Source organism: Primulina eburnea, chromosome 1 (assembly GCF_022965805.1).
Source record: "Primulina eburnea isolate SZY01 chromosome 1, ASM2296580v1, whole genome shotgun sequence".
In the NCBI taxonomy this organism is placed as follows: domain Eukaryota; kingdom Viridiplantae; phylum Streptophyta; class Magnoliopsida; order Lamiales; family Gesneriaceae; genus Primulina; species Primulina eburnea.
This window is the reverse complement of record NC_133101.1, coordinates 51896843-51912325: the sequence shown is the minus strand read 5'-3', so window position 1 is coordinate 51912325 and position 15483 is coordinate 51896843. Positions and strand designations below refer to the sequence as shown.

At 35.2% G+C, this 15483-nt stretch overlaps 1 protein-coding gene across 3 annotated transcripts in view; it reads left to right on the top strand.

The window, feature by feature from the left end:
* LOC140830608 (ADP,ATP carrier protein, mitochondrial-like) overlaps positions 1 to 14949 on the top strand; it is a 30613-nt gene extending 15664 nt beyond the window's left edge. The window contains exons 1-4 of one of the 3 annotated variants that reach the window (XM_073194015.1): positions 11635 to 11779; positions 13062 to 13585; positions 13685 to 14056; positions 14417 to 14949. In XM_073194015.1, the coding sequence (XP_073050116.1) occupies positions 13082 to 13585; positions 13685 to 14056; positions 14417 to 14713 (1173 nt within the window). In that variant the 5' untranslated portion in view covers positions 11635 to 11779; positions 13062 to 13081 and the 3' untranslated portion in view covers positions 14714 to 14949. Of the gene's footprint in view, positions 1 to 11634; positions 11780 to 12099; positions 12123 to 13061; positions 13586 to 13684; positions 14057 to 14416 lie in introns of those variants that run through there. The other 2 variants (XM_073194029.1, XM_073194022.1) reach the window with 2 other exon arrangements.
* Positions 14950 to 15483: the final 534 nt, after the last annotated feature.

Genomic DNA, 15483 nt, shown 5'->3' with positions numbered 1-15483 from the left:
TTCGTCGACTTCTGACTTCCGCACCTGTTTTGGCGTTACCGTCAGGATCTGATGGTTTCAGTGTTTACACCGATGCCTCCACTCAAGGCTTAGGGTGTGTGTTGACGCAAAACGGTCATGTGATTGCTTATGCTTCCAGACAGCTGAAATCTCACGAGGAGAAGTATCCCACTCATGATTTGGAATTGGCAGCTATTGTGTTTGCGCTGAAGATTTGGCGTCATTATTTGTACGGTGTTCAGTTTGAAATCTTTACTGATCATAAGAGTCTGAAATATCTGTTCACTCAGGCTGAGTTGAACATGAGGCAACGTCGTTGGATGGATTTGCTGAAGGATTATGATTGCGAGATCAAGTACCATCCAGGTTCTGCGAATCTCACAGCTGATGCGCTTAGTCGCAAGGTGAGAGCCTCTGCACTTCAGACTTGTGCTATGACTAGTGCCATCCAGGATAGTTGCTCGTTGGGGTTTAACTTCAAGCATCGGAAAGGTATGGAGAGCATTCGTGTTGCTACCATTTTATCTGAGCCCAATTTGTTCACTCGGATTCGAGAAGCTCAGATGTCTGATCTCAAGACTCAGAGATTAGCTCGGTTAGTTGGTGGTGATAGCAATTTCCATTATCAGTCCAATGGTCTTCTGTGCTTATCTAATCGGGTTGTAGTACCAGAGGATGACACTTTGAGGGACGAGATATTGTCTCAGGCGCATCGAAGCAAGTTAAGTGTTCATCCAGGAAGCAACAAGATGTATAGAGACTTGAGGATGCGGTTTTGGTGGAAAGGGATGAAGCGCAGCGTGTATCAGTTTGTCTCCAAGTGTCTAGTTTGCCAGCAGGTTAAGGCAGAGCACCGTCGACCGGGAGGATTGTTGTTGAACTTACCTATTCCAGAATGGAAGTGGGAGCATATTACGATGGATTTCATTACTCACTTGCCATTATCTTCGAGGAACAGCGATGCTATCTGGGTAGTGGTGGATCGACTCACCAAGTCTGCTCATTTTCTGCCGTATAATCGTGATTTCACTTTCGATCGTATGGCTCGATTGTACATTCAGGAGATTGTACGTTTGCATGGAGTGCCTGTCAGTATTGTTAGTGACAGAAATCCTCGTTTTACCTCACGGTTTTGGGGTAGTTTCCAGTCAGCTTTGGGTACTACACTGAGTCTGAGTACTGCTTATCATCCGGAGACTGACGGTCAATCAGAGAGGACTATCCGTACGCTTGAGGATATGTTGCGAGCCTGTGTTATGGATTTCGGACCCGCTTGGCAGGATCATTTGCCTTTGATTGAGTTCGCGTACAACAACAGCTATCATCGTAGTATTGGTATGGCACCATTTGAGGCGTTGTACGGGCGACGTTGTCGTACTCCATTATTCTGGGATGAAGTCGGGGAACGACAGGTAGAGGGACCGGAGTTAGTCCAGCAGACTATAGATAAGGTTGCAGTAATCAAGAAGCGGATTAAGACTGCTCAGGATCGACAGGCTAGTTATGCGAACACAAAGCGTCGACCTCTTCATTTTCAGCCAGGTGAGAAGGTGTTTCTCCGAGTTTCGCCTTTTCGCAGGATTTTGAGATTTGGTCTCAAGGGTAAGCTGTCTCCGAGATTTATTGGTCCATTCGAGATACTGGAATGTGTGGGAGATTTAGCTTACAGACTTGCGTTGCCGCCGTACCTATCAAGTATTCATGATGTGTTCCACGTATCCTTGTTGAGACGTTATGTAGCAGATGAGTCGCACATCTTACATCCATCTGAAGTTCAACTTGATACGGATTTGTCTTACGTGGAGCGACCAGTTCAGATTCTAGATCGCAAAGATAAGGTGTTGCGGAATAAGATCATTCCTCTTGTCTTAGTGCAGTGGCAGCGTCGAGGCACTGAAGAAGCCACTTGGGAGTTAGAGAGTCGTATGCGTTCGGAGCATCCAGAGCTCTTTTGAGTTGTGCTTTGTATAAGTTTGTGTTTTCAGTTGTAATCATAGTATCAGTTGTATTCAACAACAATTGAGATGTATTAATGATGTTGTTATTTCGTTTTGTTCATTCTCTAAGCCTGATTTCGAGGACGAAATCTTTTAAGGGGGGGAGAATGTAGTAGCCCGAATTCCAAATTGGGTAATTAACGGAGTAATGGTGATTAAGAAGGTTTAAGGTGTAATTTTGGCTATGGTCATGATCGGACGGACCGAAGAGGGTTCGGAAGCACCAAAGAGTTCGGACGATCCGAAGTGTAGTTCGGTGAATCCGATCATAGGTGTCAAGTGTTGATCGACACGTCATTTTTCCATGCATGTTCGGACGGTCCGAAGTGTATGATCGGAGGATCCGATCATGAGCTGTCAAGAGCCAATGGACACGTAGCGTTCGGACGTTCCGAAGTGTTGTTCGGAGGATCCGAACATGGCCTATAAATAGTGCTCGGATTTCTCATTTGTGACTTGCCAATTCATGATTTTGCCTCATAGTTGAGAGGATTTGGAAGGTTTCTAGGGTTAGTTGTTGGTCGAGCGATAGCCAAGAGCTGCCAGGAGTAGTAGCGTAGCGGCGCCTGAGTTTCAAGGCAATCGACATCAAAGGGCTGTCGACGGACGAAGGTAAACCCTAAACCTTTGGTAGTACTAGGGAGTACTGGTTTTGATAGTCGAGCATGGTAGTATTGATTGAGTATGCTTTTGATGCGTAGGCTTGTGCTAGACCTGATTAGCGGTGTTGCGTAAGGCTAGGCTTGCTGTGATAGAGGTACGAAAGTACTATCCGAGATATCCTGGTTGAGTATACATTCATATATGTGTTGCATGAGTATTTGCTGCATTGTTATATGTCATATGATGCATGCTATTATGTCACGAGTTATGATGCATATTGCATATCATGTTGAGCCGTATCTCCTTCGAGATAGCATTTACTGTTGAGCTGTATCTCTTTCGAGATAAGCTATATCTTGGGGCCGCTCAGCCCTGTCTTGTGGACGCATGGACACCGAGAGTACACAGTGGCCGACGGGTCGGGAGGGCTTCGGTGGTCCGGGACATTTTAGGTCCACGTCTGTCTTGTAGTGGATGCAGTGACCCAGAGGTTGGACCGCGCGGCACTATCCACTTGGCGCCTCTAGACTGAGCATTTTGAGATCCTTTGTGATTCCTGTTTCTTGACTACCCTGGTATCATATCATAGCATGTGCATTTCATATAGGTTTGTATACTCATACTTTTGTACTGGGCGTTCTTATCGCTCACGTCCTCGGTTTTGTTTATTTCTTGGACACCCCATTCCCACGGGGCAGGCCTCAGGTTGGATGGCTCAGGAGGAGCAGGAGGAGGACGTTGAGTAGCTGGTTGGTTTAGTTTTCAGTGTTTTCCATTTGATTCGATATGGTTGTACTGGATATTTCATTTTGAGTTAGTCTAGACTTCGATTTCGATTGGGTTGTATAACTATTGTTGTTGGCCATATTTCCGCTGTTATCTCTGATTATAATTAATTAGGTTAATTGCATGCTTAGTTTTTGATTAGTAGGTGATTCTGGAACGGGTCACTACAGTAAATGCTAGTCCATCACAGAAGATACCAGATCTCATCGATTTGATGTCCAAGTTGACACATAATTACATTCACATATTTAGGAAATTAGATAGAAACAAGAGATAAATAGGCATGTCTTGCAAAATACACTGTTGGACTACACCAAGATATCGTATCAACCTTGCATTTATAATTGGAAGATGAAGGCTATCATAAAGAATTGTGAGTTGTTCAGCAGACAATAATAAAAATAGGAAAGGAATATTTATCATAAACAGCCCAAATTTCGAAGAGTGATTGAAGAGATTAATGCTTACAAGATTTACATTACGCATTCGGTCATCCAAGCATTACGACTGACGAACGAGTACAATTCAGTACAACACTAGTTCCTGTCACTAGCAAACAACACATGCTTGTCAAAATACAAAAGATATGGATGATCATGCCTCATATATTCCTATTTCATACAGCAAAACAAACACGTACATCAATAGCAGAGTAATGTATCAGAATTTCCAGACCAACACTAAAACAAGGAAGAAAATTACGCAAACCAACGCGCATATGAACCCAAAACAACAACAAAGGTGATCACGTTTATAAGGTTGGATCTTCATTCCCCGACTTGGTAAGTCATAGCTTCGACTTGACATGCCATAGTCCATGTCAGTCCCATAGTTCGTGCCAGAAGGGGGAGCTTGCTTCGAAGGAGAAGCATGTTGCCTATGGAATGAGTGCATTGACTGGTTCGTAAAACTTTGACACGAACGACCACCGACATGGGTTGAGTTGCTATCAGATTTGTACGTCTGCTCCTCCGAAGTTTTTTTACTTGTACCATGGAACTCATCGTACCAAATAAATTTGTTTCGATGTTTCAGCTCAGCTGGACATACGTAGTAATAGTGTCCAGGACGGGTAGCGTAATCACCAGCTTTTCGTAAGATCATGAACCCATTACCACATTCGCACTCAGGTGGTGTTTTCAACTCCATCATGCAATTCAACAGCTGTTCAAGACAAAATTCAACTCAAAACAATAAGGTATCGCAAATAAACCATATCTTTGAAATTAATCTGACAATCCATAACGGACGGAATCTCAGGAAATTAAATTTTAAAAACAGAAGGCTAAAATGGCGGATGAAGATCTAAATGCGAGACAAGTTTCTGATTAACAAATCACAGAAACAGAAACTTCTTACATTACCCACATCAAAATGCCTAAGTCAATTGCAGAATTTGTTTGAAACCATTTCAATTAAATCATGAATTAAGAGATTAGACGAGTCACAATGTTGAAATATCCTAAAAAAACCGTGTTGCCAGGTAATTGTTCTTTCTCACAAACTTCCGAAAGCAACGTTGACATCTCAGATATGATGCGACGAAAAAACTCACACATAACATGAAATTATCGTATAACACGAAAAAACTCACACATAACACGAGTAAGTAATCTACAGATCGAAGGTTTCACCTAAGGAGCCTTGTTTTCTCAGAAAAACTTACCTGTAATTTCCGCCCAGATCTAATTTTCTGAGGTGAGGAAAAAGTTCAGATCTTGGGGTAGGCGAGGGGGAAGGAGAAATAAAAATAAGAAAAACGTAAGTTGAAGGGTATTTTGGGAATAGAAATTCTGACAATCGTGTAGTCCTAAATTTAAAAATCACACCAAACATCATATTATATATCACACAACATACATATCCTCCTCTATCATACATTTATCAATCTAATTAATAATCATGCAATTATCCTATCACACGAACCAAGCACACCCTAAGCAGAAAAGTAATAAATGACTTTTCATAGTTCGTCATTTTCATCGTTTCATTGAACAAATCAATGGTTTGCCCTTTGCATCCTCCCCACCGTTGGATCATCCAATGGGCAACGATAAAAGTTGGAAACTTCCACTTGCCCCCAATATCTATGCAAAATAACATTTTAGGCTCACTTGTTTTTCTTTGCTACATTATCACCACAAAAATTTTTTAAGCATGGTCACGAATAATGAGATTCAATAGTTTTATATCTTCTCATATTTAACTTAACTCATGTGTTTATAATAATTTGAGATGACAAAATACTATGTTATCCCTAGTTTTTAATTTATCACACAATATATGTTAATTTCATTTCGCGAGCTAAATAATATCTTAGTATAATGATATATAAGTAGATCGAATAATTTGGACGCCTCCGATCCAAGAGGGTGTATAAGTTGGTGAGTAGGATGAGCTCTTAACAGATGATCTTGAATTTAATTCTCTCCACAATACTATTTCGGAGAGGTTGTCACGTAGGGTTTGTCCAGTGTTGTTTACCTGACTAGCGTAGTATGCATGTTATTACATTAGTCTAGAATTTACTTAAAGCGCACCAAAAGATTACAATTACGTGTTCTCGTATCAAAATCATTTTGGACTCTCCGTGCTCTACAATCCATTCCTCGAATCGAAAATTTCAAATTTTTTGTTCTTGCTAAAATATAAAAAGTTATGTGTGAACTTGATATTAATTTATTGGAAATGATAAATTTTAAAACTCTTCGTTCCATCCTCTGATATTTTGAATTTAAAATTTAGAAAAAAAAATATCATTATTAGTATATTAATTAGGATACACATCTTGATATCCATACTAGGGAAAATTCGACCCTGCCCCTGCAGTCACTACCTGCAGGGGCAGATCCAAGGGCCAGAATTTTCTGGCCCTTGGTTTTTTTTTTTTTTTTTTTAAGTTTTATACTCAAAAATGACAATGATACACTTTGATTGATTGTATTTATTTTTGGTATATTCATTTGTAGTCACAATTATTATAGTTAATTTTTTTTAATCCCATTAATATAGAAAGATACACAAAATATGATAAAAACTAACTATTACTTTTAGAGTAGGTCTCATGTGAGACCGTCTCACGGATCTTAATCCGTGAGACGGGTCAATCCTACCCATATTCACAATAAAAAGTAATACTCTTAGCATAAAAAGTAATACTTATTCGTGGATGACCCAAATAAGAGATCCGTCTCATAAATATGACCCGTGAGACCGTCTCACACAAGTTTTTGCCTTACTTTGAGTTATTTCATCTTAATTTATATTTTAATTCACATTTCTCGTTCTTATGTTTAATTTTTTTTATTACATATTTTCTTAAGTTTTTGTTAAAAATCAATTCTTTTTTAATTAACCATAATATCTTATAAAAGAGGCATATCTACTAACAAAATTTTTATTTTAAAATATTTATAAAATTTATAATTAATATATTTGAATATTAAAATTATTCAAAATAAAATAGACATAAATTAATTTAATATTCAGTGTTTATCTACATAATATAAATAGATTCAAATGAAATCTTTATACTGTAGTCATCATGTTAATAATCACTCGATATATACAAAATATAATACAAACTAACAAAAAAATCTTAATTATTAATATATTTTGTATTTTATCCCAAACTTAATAAAATTTTGGTATATCAAAATTTTTTTCATCCCAATAATCTATATATTTTTGTAAAAATATTTACATTCTAAAACTTGGAGTTTTTAAAATTAATTATTTTAAAATAAAATAGATAGTGGGATTCCAAAAAATTAAGGCAAAATACAATCATATATGGTAGTTTGGACGCTGCAATATATTTTGCAGTGTCTGCCACTATTGGAATCTATTTTGCGGCGTCTACCAATAATAACAGCGAACGCTGCAAAAAATTGCAGCATCACACGGCACTCCGTTTCTTTTTTTTTTTTTTTTTTTTTGTTTTTTCATTATTATTGTTATTATTTAATTGAATTTGGACACATATCTTTTTGATAAAATGAGAAGACTAGATGCAAAAAAGAGAGTTGAAATTCAAGTTCAATTATTTGAAAAAATAGATAACTTTAAATGGTAAGTAAGTCAACAATTTTTTTTAAAATATTCTTTATTTGTAAAATTTTAATTACTTTAACTTTAAAAAAATTGAATTTTTTATTTAAAAAAATTATGGCAAAAACTTGTGTGAGACGGTCTCACGGGTATTATTTGTGAGACGGATCTCTTATTTGGGTCACCCATGAAAATATATCACTTTTTATGCAAAGAGTATTACTTTTTATTGTGAATATGGGTAGGGTTGACCCATCTCACAGATTATAATCCGTGAGACGGTCTCACATGAGACTCACTCTAAAATTATTTATTTATTTAAATATGTGTTGATTTTGTTTTGAATATATATATATATATATATATATATATATATATATATATATATATATATATATATATATATGATTAATAGAAAATATAATAATAGTTGGAATATGAATTTTTGAATTTTCCTATGTAAATTTTTTAATTTGTACTTTTTTATTATTTTGAACAAAATCTTTTATTTATTTGTCGATTTATTTATTTTTTATATTTGAAAATTAACGAATTTGAGTCGATCAATTATTTATAAAATTCTTAATTTTTAAAATATGAAGAAATTTATCTTTCGAAAATTTTGTATAGAATCAAAATTTTTTGTCTACAGAGAAAATAAAAAGTGATTTATCTTTCAAATTAGTATATATATATATATATATATATATATATATATATATATAAGAATGCAAATTCAAAATTTTGCGTACAAAAATTCACGAATTTTCCTTCATAACTATTATTATTATTATTATATTATTATTTTATTAATCATATTACTATCAATATTAAGAGCAGGTCTCTTGTAAGACGGTCTCACGAATCTTTATCTGTAAGACGGGTTAACCATATCGATATTCACAATAAAAAATAATACTCTTAGAATAAAAAATAATATTTTTCCATGGATCACCCAAATAAGAGATCTGTCTCATAAAATACGACCCATTAAATCTTCTCACACAAGTTTTATAAATAATTAGAGATGAAATAATTAATATTTTATAAATAAAGATTTTTTTAAAAAAAAAATTGGTTAATTTACTCACCATTTAAAAAGTGATCTATTTTTCAAATTATTAAACTCGAGTTTCAACAATCACTCTGCCACTTGGTATAAAATATATATACATAATATTAAATTTTGTTGTTGTTTTATATTTTTTTGTATATACTAAAAATCTGTGAATTTTTTTTAACATATATAAATTTAATTTTTCTTTGCATAAAAAATTTAATTTTTGACATAAAAAATATTGGATTTGAGTTTTTTATGGTAAATTTTAAATTTTATTATATAAACAAAGATATTGTAAGAATAATAAATTAGTTAGATAAGGTGGAGTGCAGCATTCGATAATGCAAGAAAATGGGTTTTTTTAAAAACTAATTTAAATTTTAATTTTTTTCCCAAAAATAATGTAAAAAAAAAGTTTGCAAATTTACGGAAAACCGTGTTTTGTAAGCACGGACGCCGCATGACCGACGATTTCGGTTGGGAATAAATCTAGCAAGCGGACTAGGTCAAGTTATAGTATATAGATGATGAGTCCAAGTATCGATCCCACAGAGACTAATATTTAATTACTAGAATTTATATCACTTGACTTAAGCTAGACAAAATAAATAAAAAGATGATATGTGGATTATTAGTCTAAACTTTAAATAAAATAATTGCAATTAAAAATGAGGGATTCAAATATCAAGGAGAGATTCAAATTCAAATAAATAACTAAGACACACAACGGTACCAAATTCTACTATGTTGACACGTGTTAAAATCCAATTAATTATTTAATTCTTGACAATCACGGTGAAATCCCAAATTTTATTTACTAAACGATTCCTCGAGTTAATAAACCTATTTAAATCTAACAGTCCAATAATTTCTAATTGAATTTAATTAGATCTAAATGCATTAAATCTTCGTGGAATTTCAGTTTTCACCTAAAATCGCACACTGAAACCGAATACTATTTCTAATCAGTTTAACCATGTGTTGATGACGTCTTTGTTGCTATATTTAATCAATCATCTTCCGATTCGTGATTAATCAACATACATGTAAATAGTTGATCAAGCTATTAACAAGAAATATTAAACTAACATCAATCAATAATTAAAATCTAGAAAAATAATATACTGAAAATAAAACAAATATCAAATAAAATATTGTTTGGCCCTATTGTGATCTTAGTCTAAAGAAAATTATTCCATGAATTCGAAATAGAAGTGAAAAGTCATATTTAAGTTCATAGAAAAAAACAAAAAAAAGAAATAAATAAGATGAATTCTGTGTGATTTAGGTGTGTGTGAGGAATTCCTCCAGCTTTTGTCTTCTGTCTTCCTCCATTCTTTTCCTTTCTTCCGTGGTCTTCTGCGCTTCTTTCTTCCTGTACGTTCTGTTCTTTTCATTCCCTCTCCTTCTGCGATGCCTTCTTCTGTCTCTTCCCTCTATACACTTCTCTCTTCTCTCCCTTCCGCGCTGGTTTTTTTTCTTTTGTTTTGCGCCTCTCTTTCACGTCTCCGACTCTTCTCCTTTTTATTCTTACTCAATGGGCCTCCTTCTTTCTTTCCTTCTAAGCCCATGTCAAGTAAAGAAAGTATATATAAGATATTTATCAAGATTTACATAGATTTTTCAAGATTTCAATATCATCAAGGAATAAAAATATTTTATTTCTCTTCTTTTGGTATTTTGTTTCCTTTGAAATCTAGTAAATTTATTTTATATCTCAATTTAAACACTTTTTCACTTTTATTGAAAATCTAAAATTATTAATTCAAATAATCACATAATTAGGGATAAAAATTCTAAATAAGGACAAATATTATAAAATTAAATTCCTAAAATATTTGCAAGATTTGGCCTTATCACTGCACACGTAGAGCAGCGTCCGTACTTACGAAGCACTGAGCATGCTCCACGTTGGAGCCGTAGGAGCCACCAACGTCTGGAAGTAGCGACGGTTTTTAAAACTCTGTCGCATTTTGCGACGGTTTTATATATATCGTCGCCAATTGCGACGGTTTTATTACAACCGTCGCAAATACGCGCCCGATCGGTATTATTTTTTTGATATTTTATTAAATTCTTTTAAAATATGAAATGCATGTTTATTTTATTAATTTGTGTTTAATTGTATTCATGCATTTTATGCATAATTATTGCATGATAAGGGATTTATTTCATGAATTTTATCAGTTAATGCACTATGATTTTTAAGATGTATTTCACACTCGAACGAAGAACGGGGCCGGAGAATTTTCAGGATATTTATTTTAATACATGATTAATTTTTATAAATTAATATATGATGTTTTAAGTGGATTTTTCAAATAATGGGATTTTACCGGGTATTCTTACCCACATGACTTTATTTTTAACGGTACGCGAATTTTATCGAACCAAAAGACTTTTTAATAGTTCGGCTAATATTTTCAAAATTTTTCAACACGAAATATTTTTCGGGAGTGCGTTTTGATTTAGTAGACCTACTTTTAATCTTGTTGGACTTAAAACTTTTTTCAAACCATTAATTATCATATTAGGCCCATTAATTATTTGATTAACTACCTAATTATTATAAAGTAAACCCTTAAACTCCCGTAACCCCCCCACAGCCGATATACATCCCTTTTCCTTTCAGAATTCCCACGGTTTCAGAGAAAAAAAATCAGCTGAAGGCCACGGCTTAGCATTTCGCGTTCTCACTTATTCCCCACAGCCGGTTCTCTCTTCGTGCCACCAATACCAGGTTCGCACCCCTCTTATTTCACCAGAACATACCGCGCCCGAGCGGTGAAATAATACCGATCGGTGCGCATTTGCGACGGTTGTTAAAAAAACCGTCGCAATTGGCGACGGTATATATAAAACCGTCGCTACTTCCAGACGTGGGAGAATCCAACGGCTCCGCGCGGACGCTCCAAAGCACGGAGCATGCTCCACGTGTGTAGCGTCCGTGCTTACAAAGCACGGTTTGCCGTAAATTTGCAAACTTTTTTTTTACATTATTTTCGGAAAAAATTTAAAAGTTAAATTAGTTTTAAAAAAAACCCCAAGAAAATCTTTCTAAAGTTCCATTTTATGAATCGTGTCGATATTTTGGGAACATTGCTAAAATTATGGACAAATATGAGGGCCTAATTGTAATTTTCCAAAATAAATTAGTCACTGGAATAGGGCAAGTCAGCCGTCAGCCTATATATAAACTAAAAAACATCTCTTGCACTTGGTCCTCTTCTGCTCTTCTCCATTTTTCATTTCCGTTCCCGCATCCCCGGCGAGTCGAGCGGAGGTAAAACCGCTTCTCCCATTGTTTTCAATTCGCTGTGATTGTTATTTTTTGAGGATCCATCGAAATTTTCGCTGTTGGGTACTGTAATTTTTTTTTTTTTGTATTTAGAATTAGAATTTTTAGATGAATTTAGTAGGCGTTTTATATTTTTCTAGTACTCGAATTACTTTAGATCTGTGTTTGGATACCGAGAGTACTCGACGTTAATTACTGAGAAGGAAAGGTCTGTATGCAGTTAGCTTATTTAGATCTGAATGCGTTTCTTGAAGTTTATGTTGTGTAGATCTTATTTCTATGACGCATAAGATTGGATGTAGATGTATGGAAATGATTGTGATCTGCGGTTAGTCTTTCTTGTTGACGCTGATTTTGTTCTCTGATATCTATCTTGTTACTTATTGGTACACAAATTATTTTGACTGCGGTATTTTATTTTTATCTGGATTATATGTTTTGCTTTAGCTCCATCTCTGTTTTCTCTGCTCATGTGTAACTTGAGTTGGGATCTTGTATTTTTTTGTTTTACCTTTTAATACATCGTCTAGAAGTTAGATTTTGGAGGTTCTGTTTAATGTTTGATTTTTTTATTGGCTATAACTGTTTCTCGATTCAAAAGGCCTTTTATAATTACAAGTTTGTTCATGAATGCTCAGATTCATATGTAAAGTCAACCTATGGAATGTGCTGCCAAATGTTGGCGTTCAGTTTGTTAAAATAATTTTGGCTGCAATACTCTATCAAGAAAGTCTTGGTCTTAGCAACTCTTTCTTGCAATGCCAACTCATGACAATATTTTAGTTGTTGGTTATTGTGATTAATCTTGTCGACTTGTTTATTTGACTCGATTTTTCCACGTTCTCCCTTATCTAGTTTCTCTAGCATTTGACTTTTTTTTTATATCAGTTGCGATTTTTAATTATGCCAATGTTGTCTCAATTTGCTCAATGTGCATGCCATTCATCATTCGATATCAGATTTTAAGTGAGGCATCCAAATATGTAATATAAACCAAGTGGTATTATAGGATTAATTTGGAAACTTGATCATATATTATGCATGCCATTCTCATCTCAAGTAGTGTGTGCTTCTCACTGATGTGATTTTCATGAATGCATTGACGAGCTCTTGAATTTTGTGATGTATTCTGTTTTCTCATAAACTGCTAAAATGCCCTTGGCAGTAGCGTTGTCTTGGAAGTGAAGTCCTTGCCTTTAGTTGAACATCTATTTTGTGGAAATGTAATCCTTGCCTTTAGTTGAAAATCTATTTTGCGTCCCTGCAGAAGTTTAATTTGCAGCTATAATGGCCGATAATCATCAACACCCAACTATCATCCAGAAGGTGGCTAACCAACTACATCTTAGTTCCAGTATTTCCCAGGATGTTCAAGCTCGATACGGGGGATTCCAAAGGCCTGTCATGTATCAAAGGCGATTTTTCAATGACACTTATACTAATGCAGGATTAAAGTATCCTATCACTTGTCAAGGGTCCGAGAAGCTGTCATTGATTTCTGCAAATGCTTCACCAGTGTTTGTTCAGGCTCCTTCAGAGAAAGGCTTAGCTGGCTTTGCTATTGACTTTCTCATGGGTGGAGTTTCGGCCGCTGTGTCTAAAACTGCTGCCGCCCCCATCGAGCGTGTGAAGCTTTTGATCCAGAATCAAGATGAAATGATCAAGTCAGGCAGGCTATCGGAACCATACAAGGGTATTGGAGACTGTTTCAAAAGAACCATGCAGGATGAAGGAGCTGTAGCATTGTGGAGAGGAAACACTGCTAATGTTATTCGTTACTTCCCCACTCAGGTTACCGCATGATTTCCTGCTGTCACGAAGATTGATTGCATTACGTTTTCGTATTATGCTTGCTTGTTTATAATAATGATTAGATTACATGTTCCACAGGCTTTGAACTTTGCTTTCAAGGACTACTTTAAGAGACTATTCAACTTCAAGAAAGATCGAGATGGCTACTGGAAATGGTTTGCGGGCAACCTTGCATCTGGTGGTGCCGCTGGTGCTTCCTCACTGCTCTTTGTCTACTCCTTGGATTATGCTCGAACTCGTCTCGCCAATGATGCCAAGGCTGCAAAGAAGGGAGGCGAAAGGCAATTTAATGGTTTGGTTGATGTTTATAGAAAGACCCTGAAATCTGATGGTGTTGCTGGTCTTTACCGTGGATTCAATATCTCCTGTGTCGGCATTATTGTGTATCGCGGTCTGTATTTTGGAATGTACGATTCTTTGAAGCCAGTTGTCCTGACTGGATCCTTGCAGGTTCGTATGTCTCCACCGACTTGTGATAGTTTTAGTATGGTATATCATTCACCAGGCTTACATTAAAGAAGTTATATTTTGTTCGTATTGAAGAATTTGGGTGAAGAATGTGTAACTCATTCTATATAATCGATGAATTTGTTGGAGAATTTTAAATCCTATGGGTTTCAACATCTGTAGCTACCTATTTTAACCAAATCTATTTCATACTTCTCAGAATAATTATAAATACGTAACAGCATCCGATTCTTAAAACCGGTGAAACCCAACCTAACGAAATTGGAAATGCTTCTGTGAGTTTTTATTGATATTTCGCTCCTTCAGAATTTTGCTGAGGTTTGCTTGTTTACGTGATTACAGGATAGTTTCTTTGCCAGCTTTGCACTTGGTTGGCTCATCACAAATGGTGCTGGACTTGCCTCTTACCCTATCGACACCGTTCGTAGAAGAATGATGATGACGTCCGGCGAAGCCGTGAAATACAAGAGCTCTATGGATGCGTTTGCTCAAATTCTTAAGAACGAGGGCGCTAAATCTTTATTCAAGGGTGCTGGTGCAAACATCCTTCGTGCTGTAGCTGGTGCTGGTGTGCTTGCAGGTTATGACAAGCTTCAGATGATTGTCTTTGGAAAGAAATATGGCTCTGGTGGAGCTTAATTTCATAACACCGCATATGAAATAGATGGTGATGAAAATCTTTTGTTAGTCTCTGAGAATTCATTTTTAAGGTGAAAATTTACGTGATTTGAATAATTTTAGAAGAGAGGGGTTTGAACCCAAAACTTTGATGATATTTTTCTCTGAGGGATGTTTTGTTGATGTGGCCTTGTAAGGGAAGAGGTCGACTTATGATGAGTTCTTGATTTTGATTTATGAAAGGTGATTCAAGATAATTACGCATCAATTTGATCTTTTCCAGAGTACTTTTACAACATATTAATGTTTTAACATTTTATTTTTGTGAAATTTCATGTACATATGCAAAAAAAAATAATTTTAATTTCAAATTTTTATGTGAAAGAATTTGTGCCTTTTCTCTATTTTGCAATGTTAAATTGTTTGATTTTTCTATATATTTCTGCTCTCCTAAAAAATGCATTTTCAAATATATATTTGTATTATTAAAAGAAATAATGGCTAAAACAACAGTCTGTTGCATTGCGATTTCTGATAAGAAATAAGACGACTGATGATATCAAGGAAAATGTGGATTTTAACGAAATCGTAGTTAGCCATAAGACAACTTACTTTTGTCATATGGGTTTTTGACATTTATTGTATTGAGAAATATTTAATAAATATCTTTCTATAATATACATATCTTTGATCACATATTTTTTGCACTAATAAATCATCATATCACAAAGAATACCTTCACCCATAAATGAGTGGCGAATCTTCTATTACAATACATCGACTTCTACGTA